We start from the raw sequence: 8,067 nt of genomic DNA, 5'->3' as shown, positions 1-8,067 counted from the left end.
GAAAACAGACACACACACACACACACATATTTACAAAATAATTAGTTTTGTGTGTGTGCGCTACTTTGTAATCCCATAGAGACTGCGTTATTTTATTCGTTAGTTATCAATAAGCAAATTTTCTCTGTAACTTTTTATTTTAAAATACAAAGTAAAACTGTGTTCGAAACGTATGTTTTCCAAAAGTAAATAATTCGTTATGTTTATGAATTGTTGTTTGTCAATTTACTATTAACCAAGTGTTTGTTACTTATAAAAGAAAAGAGAATGTCTGAATTTTTTACATTAATAGACTTCAGAATCTATTTTACGATCACAAACTGATTTGTACAATTTCTGTGCATAGCGCTAGAATTTGGAAAGAAAAATATTGAGCGGAAATATTACAGATGTGACTTAGAAGTTGCTTTATCATTACATGTTATATTTATTCTCATTGTAGTTTTGTGCAAACCCATCATTTTCGTTATTATTTAGAATATGTTTTTACGATACGTTTTGAACTACAAACATGTTTATTTAATACATGGAAACTAAATCTACAATTAAGTACTATTTACAAACGTTTAAAAATAACTGACATTTTACTACTCAACAATATATTAAAAATGCATACACATCAACCTAGTGTCTTTAGTAACCGTTAGGCTGCAATATTTTTATGTTATTTTTTTGTCATAACTTTCTAATAACTACGTAATAATGCTTATAGCCTCTGTATGTAAATCAAATCTTAAATGAGTGATTCCTATGGCATTACCGGTCTCCGTAGAATTACAGGGTAAAAGAATATTATGTGTCGGTTTGGTGTGTTTAGACGTCATCGTTGTTTGCAAGTCATATCCAGAGGAGGATACTGATCAGAGGTAGGTATCTAAGTGTAACAGAAACAAAATAAAGTTCATATAAAGTTGCAAGTTGAAAATATTAACATGACCGATTAATGGTAGTACTACTAGTGATACTAATAATAGTAATATTACTGTTAGTAGAAATACGGGGATCATGTAATGGTATGTAAAAAAAAAATGTATTGTAAATTAAAATGTTGAATTTATTCGTTATATTAGTGGTACAGGTAATGGTTAGGAAACGGATCTTGATCAGAAAGAGAAAACTACTGATAACATGTTAAAATTGGGAAGTTCGAGATATACAGACTTCGTGATTCTTCTGCAGTACATCAAAGATGGTATTAATTCATATACAACTGTGATACCTTGATTTCAGTAAAGAGATCAGTGTAATACTAGTAATGAATCATTGAAAAAATTAAAGAAACCACCATGCAATAACGTAATACATATTTCAAACGGGTACAAAGTAAATGGAATAATGAACTGTTACTATTTTGAACAACATTTTTAAATATTGATATATCTCCCTGCCAAAAAATAAATAAAGTTTTTAAGATAAATTTGCATATAATTTATAAACTTACTAAAGAAAGCTTAAAACTTACTAGTACATGGAACAGTACTTTTCCAAATTTCAAAATGTTTGCATTTGAACATCTTGTTATGGTTTAACAAAGATCTGGAATGGTTTAAGTGTATAATGTCATAGTGAGTGTGCTTGTATTATTAATGTAAATGTGAATGGCCATTTTTAATATGGTTTTTAAAGGAAATTTATGTATGTAAGAAAATTTCAGTATAACATGGTGATAGTGTTTACCTTCAAATCTTCACACCCACCTCTAGGGAAAGGAAAAACAAACCTAAACCTAACGTTTATATTTCATGAAATCATCAGTACTTCTATTGCTCTCCCACAAGGTGCTGACCTTTACCACTGTCAGTGGTAACTTATTCCATAAATTAGTTACTCTGTTAACTAAATAAACTCACAACTGGGTACATAGTTTATTTTTTTCTATATCTTTTGTGTGTGTCCTTTTTTCTTGTTGTCTTTAGCATAAATCACAACAAAATCAAAGGAACAATTCAGTCGGTGTTTGTATTACATTTTTTAAGCCATTTTTTATAACTTTCACCTCCTGAGGATGTACAAGTTATTCATGAAGCTCTGCTGCTATTGTTATCTAATGGTTTTTATTTACAAGCCATATATTAATGTGGTTAATTTATAAAAATGCTCATTAACTTGTCTTTGACTTGCATCTTATTGAATGTTTGAGAGAAAAAGATATGGCAGTTTTCTGCCACTTAGTTACCTGTTTCCTCTACCAGCATATTGTACAAGAAAAGTGTCTGTTTTTTTTTTTTTAGTTAGCTAACATTCAAAGCAAAATATTGAGAAAAGGACAAATTAGAACTAGATTATACATTATCTATAAATTACATATTGTTATATAAGGGTTGGATTTTCCATTACCGTTACTCAGTTTATAGTGGTCCCTCTGCTGGTAGATTGGTAAGTCTACAGATTTATAACACTAAATCAGGGCTTCGATTTCCCTCAGTGGACTCAGCAGATACCCATATGTGACTTTGTTACAAGAAAACATTCACACACACACACACAATTTAGAGTGTTCATTTATGAGTTCAGCTGTATTTATTGTATCTTATCAATCTTTATAGTCAACTTCTCTCTTGTTTAGCTTTGCTTTTATTATTTATCTTCTTTTAATAATAAACTTCTAATTTTTGTTATGACTCCTTTAACTTTAAGACATTTTCAACTAACAAAAACAAATTAGTTACTATAATGAAATCATTTTCTCTGAAAGAACATTTTTATTGGAAATTGCCTAAATAAACAGGTATGAAGATACAAGTAAGTATAGTAAGTTGCCATGTACTGTATAAAGCTGGAAACTTCTGACTGTAGATAGTTTATTGGCACAAAAATTACAAATGGGTTTTCTACAATTTCTCTGAAAACTTGAAGTGGTCATTACTGTTTTTAGGGTCTGTTTTTTAAAGTTTTCTAAAGGATAATACCACGTGAATATATCCACCTCCAATTATCTCCAGATAGTAACATCATGAAAACGTAATGTTTGATAAAAGTATCTTGCTTTTTTAATGTTCCTGTGTTGATACACCCTATTTGGGCATTCTGAATAATTTTTTTCTTGAGCTGTCAGTTCTATATATCCTAAGACAATAAGTAAATAACTAATCACTCCATAAGCAGTCATCACGGGGTTACTATTTGCATCAATATTTTGTTACTTATTTTACATGTTTGCTATTTTTTACTTTACTAAATTAAGCCTCATTTTCTTTACTGGATTTAATCTATACTGGTCTAATTTTTTTTTATATTGGACACAACTGAAATAGCAACAGCAATTATTAATTTAATAGCAATCAAGTGTGAGAAGAAAAAGAATCAAGTATTGCTTGCAACACGTAGCTAAGGTCAATGTATCTTTTGGTTTCAGAGAGTAACAGAAGTAATTGATACATGGAAAAACAATTAATCACCTGAAAATGGTGACACCAGTACAATCAAGATGTACCTTGTTTGTTTCCATTTCATCAGGAGTGGAGCAAATGGGGCTCGTTTTTTAGTGAAAAATAAAAAAAAAACAAATAAAAAATATGTAGCTAAGTCTAATAAAGTAATATGTTTATAACATTAACACAATGTTTTGGGATAACAAGGGACCTATTGCTCCATCTCTGCTGTCCCATTTTGTAAACTAAATTAAAATTATTGGACAAGTAAATTTATAAAAAAACAGAAACCTTAAAGCCAACTCTTATCATTCATATAGTTATCAAGCTTTCTTTTAAATGCACTTAAATTTACTGTCGCTACAATATCAAAAGGCATCCCATTCCAAAGGCCAACTACTCTGTGAGAAAAATAAAATTGTCTTAACTGAAGGTGACTCCTACCCTACCCAAATTGATATTTATGCCCTGTAATGGTACTGTTCTCATAATTATATATATATAAAAGGGTGATTCATCAGTGCTATCAGTTCCTTTATAACTTTAAACATATCAATCAGTTTCCCTCTAACACTTCTTTTTTAAGGAAATATATGACAACCTCTTCTTCCCAGGCACCATTCTAGTGGATAACCTCTGAACCTTTTCCAAATATTCATTGTCTTTCCTAAGGTAAGGAACCCAAGACTGATTACAACACTCTGCATTTGGCCTAACCAGTGACCTCTCTCAAATATTAAGTATTTCTTTAGATACAACACATTGTCCCACCACTAGCAACAACACACTGCTTAGAGGACTTAAGATACTGATTAATTAATACAGCAAGATTTCTTTCTTTCATGATGCTGTTGAGGTTATTCCCATCTAAATTATAGTTATAATTCAAACTATGATAATCCATGTACAGTATCTTGCAGTTATAATAATTAAAATTCATCTGCTATTTATCTGTGCAACTCACTAAAAGACCTAAATGCTTTTGTAAAGCAGCAGCATTCTCTTCACAGCGAGCAACACCTAATACTTTAACATCATCAGCAAATTTGAGTAATTTATTGACTATTTCTCTATCTGTATCATTAATGTAAATCATAAAGAATGAAGGTCTTAAGATTGAGTTGTGAGATATCTCACCTGTTACATTAATCCATAGTAACTTAAAACCGTTTATAGTAATCCCTTGCTTTCTTCCATCCATCCATTTTTCTATCCAATTTGCTAATTTATCACTGACAAGCCTTTTATGTGGCACTTTGTCAAATGCTTTCTGAAAATCCAGATACCTCAAATACACCATTAATCACACAGGTATCCAAGTGAAATATATTAATTTTTCACTACCAAAACGTTAACATTATGATTCAAAGTTGAAGTGATCCTTTGGAAATGTTTGAATTTTTAACTTTGTAGTTACATGGATTTGCTCAGAAGAATTTATCCAGTTGATTCTCCATATGATCAGTCTTTCAAAGTTGAGCAAGATTACATCTTTATTACCTTGTCTGTTCTCAGTACAAAACATCTCTCATCCTTATACCCCTTTCATCTTAAGAATTATCCTAGTGTCCACTCAGAACCTTTACAAACAAGTCAGTATCTTTCATTAGTTATGGAATCTAGACTGTGTATAACATCTCATGTGAGGCCTAACCAATAATTATTATAAAATTTTTAAAAACTGTCATTTCTACACTTCATTTATTTTGAAAATTGTTGAGAGTAATAGTGGACTGCTTTAGTAAGTTGAGAGTAATAGTGGACTGCTTTTGAGAGTAATAGTGTATGTTGTAAGTTGAGAGTAATAGTGGACTATAATTGATTTTGGACTGCTTTAGTCTGTTGACTATAGTTTAAGCTCTTTTGTGTAATTAATACTAGTTATATAATGGTTCTATATACAGTATAACATTATATCATTATAAAAGCTACATTACTTTTTCTGACATATTTACAGCTGTTGTAACTTTCTTGAAGCTTATTGCATTTATGTTTCAGATTTTACAGAAGATTTAACTTTATTATTTGCTGTTGCATGCTCCATGCCCCTGTCCAGGAATGTGTATGGCTTTAAGTGACATGAACAAAGATTGTGGTATAAGTAGTCTGACTTTATTGTTGTTATTTCACTTTTTACTTAAAAATAAGATTTTCTCCATTGTGTAACTTTCTCAAAATTGTTCACAGATTGAGATTGTGATTTCCAATTGGTATATAGAAATTCTAGTTTAAAGTTTGGACACTGAGAGTTTATTTTCAACTATAATTTAACTTTTATTTCTTTGAACCTTATTCTGGGTTAGTGAAAGAAACATTAAAGGTTTTTTTACCATTCTGCTGCTAATACAACCAATTCATAAACACTTGTCATTGTATTAGTATATTGTGTTTGTACTTTGTGGTTTAGTAAAAAAAGATTGAAATTCTCAGTGATCTTATTTGTGATAAGATTGAGACATATATTTAGATCTGTGGTAGTCCTTCAAGGAGCTCTGAGGCTGCAATTCTTGATATTTTAGAGAAACTTTAGATTTGCTTTTTCATTGGTCTTTAGTCTCTTGGAATTTAAGTCCCCATGTTGTCAGTGGTAAGTTTATGGACTTACAGTACTGGAGTCCTGGGTATGAGTCTCTTGGATGGATGCAGCAGATGGTTCAAAGCCGTTTTACTCTAACAAGACATCTTTTACATGTAATCAACGGACCTATGAAAAATGAAAAGGAGGCCACTTTGGGATAAGTAGCCTTTGACATATTTTCTTTTGTTGGTTTTTTGAGTTTGTGATGCTTTGGGCTTTCTCCTAGTTTCTTTGAGCCTGCAAGTTAACTGGTGGCTGAAAGGTCTGGAAATGAATATTTTGTTGTTTTTATCTTCATATGTGGAACTTGTAGCTCATCCTGGAAGGTTTCATTTTACTTGTATGAAGGGATAGTTAGACCTTATTCTTTATATTGTGTGAACTTTGTGATTTTGTCTTCCACCACCAAATGGAGGCATTTTTCTAACTCTCAAATAGTACCTGCTTCTGAAATTTTTGGATTCTGAAATGAAGGTTGTAGTTTTCCTATATAGATCTATGTTCCCTGATAGGATAGAGTAAATCTATTGATTTATAATACGACTTCAACATTTTGTTTCTTTTTGCTTCACTTTGTTAGAAGACTTTCAGGACCACCAGTTCATTGAGAATGAGCTGAATCCATTGTTAGCATGCACAGTTTTTGGCTTCTACATTCTTCCTATTTGTTGATGGAGTCTCAAATTTAATTGGCTCCTACAAGGAGGTTATAGTTCTGCACCTGTTCATAAGTACTGATCCCTGATATCAGCTCTTCATTAAATTCATACTTAAAATAGATTCAGTTTATATTCAAGATTTCCATTGCTTAGTTGGATTGCCAGCAGTATCTGTGATTATTGTATACCTTCTAGAGCAGTGGAGACTCAGTCTCAAAAATTTCAGGAAGTATGGTAATTTTAACCATCAGTCTAGAAGTTCTGCTGGTCTTTGGGTCATGATAGATTGTTCAGTTCCCATTTTCTTCACTATTATCCATCTAACCTGTAAGTTTTCCATCTCCCATAGTTCATCAGAATTTGGAACTGAGTTCAAGGTTATCTGAGTCTGTTTGGTCTGTGGGTAGTGAGAGAGTTGGGCTAGTTCTTAAGAGTTTTTATTCCTGTTAGTTGTTGTGCACATGATAACAGGATAATCTTGTCCAGTCATTAATCTTCCTTGTCTGTATCAATACCTAGATTTTCCAAGGTTCACAAATTAATAATTTCTCAATCTGTGTTTATATTTTTCTTGGAACTGTAGGTCTCTAGTTTGATTGTAGTCTTCTCCTTTTTGCACTTTGCCTTAATGGTAGAGTCACATTAGTATTGGTATTTCAGTCTTGCATGGGCTTAACATGGGTTCTGCTGTATCATACAAGTTTTCTCATCCTCTTCATTCCATCATACTTTGCACACATTATTCGATCGATGACTGGTTACTGTTGGCAACATCTTACCAATTGTGAGACCATCACATCCTGATTCTACTTTCAGATACAATCCAGGCAGACTTTTATTTTGGATATTTTTTATTTTTCATCTCATCTCTCATGTGGGTTCAGCTGTCTCCCATCCTGCTCAATGCAATAGAATAGGATGCCACACTTTTACTTATGTCTCCTTCTCCCACTGCACAGATGGTTCTTTCTTCTCTGGGAATGTGGTCATCACTTCTATCCTTCATGCCATTGGGATGAGAACATAAGCAATCCTTTTATTAGTTTTGCACCAGGGATTGTACACATCTACTTCCTGGTTTCCTAGTCAGAATTATTCTTTTATTTCAAGGGGTTAAAATCAGGTCACTACTACAATTTAGGTTCCCCTATTGCCACCTCATACACAGTTCTATTCTTTTTGGAAATGCCTTGCTTCAAGGATGTTGTATGTTTACCAACAGACAGGAATTCCAGAGTCTCTGCATGGATGATGAATATTCCTTATGCAATGTTTTCACCATTCTTTCTCTTCAACTAGCAAGGTCTCATGGTTTGGACTTCTTGGGGTATAAATTGTCAGGCTTTACAATGGTGGTGTCTTATGTTTCTTATCAAGGAAGCATGTGGTCTAGGGCTTCTCATTTTTGAAATTTGAGTCTCCTTTCTTGGGACTAGCCTTATTGCTCCTCTAGCTTGCT

At 32.2% G+C, this 8,067-nt stretch overlaps 1 protein-coding gene across 2 annotated transcripts in view; it reads left to right on the top strand.

The window, feature by feature from the left end:
* Positions 1 to 623: 623 nt before the first annotated feature.
* LOC143223423 (ketohexokinase-like) overlaps positions 624 to 8,067 on the top strand; it is a 28,872-nt gene continuing 21,428 nt past the window's right edge. Inside the window, exon 1 of one of the 2 annotated variants that reach the window (XM_076451375.1) lies at positions 624 to 866. In XM_076451375.1, coding sequence (XP_076307490.1) covers positions 751 to 866 — 116 coding nt within the window. In that variant the 5' untranslated portion in view covers positions 624 to 750. The remainder of the gene's footprint in view (positions 867 to 8,067) is intronic. The other variant, XM_076451376.1, reaches the window with a different exon arrangement.

The sequence above is a fragment of the Tachypleus tridentatus genome, chromosome 8, assembly GCF_004210375.1.
Source record: "Tachypleus tridentatus isolate NWPU-2018 chromosome 8, ASM421037v1, whole genome shotgun sequence".
Lineage (NCBI taxonomy): Eukaryota > Metazoa > Arthropoda > Merostomata > Xiphosura > Limulidae > Tachypleus > Tachypleus tridentatus.
The sequence above is the reverse complement of the archived record's forward strand: the minus strand, read 5'-3'. Positions and strand labels throughout refer to the sequence as shown.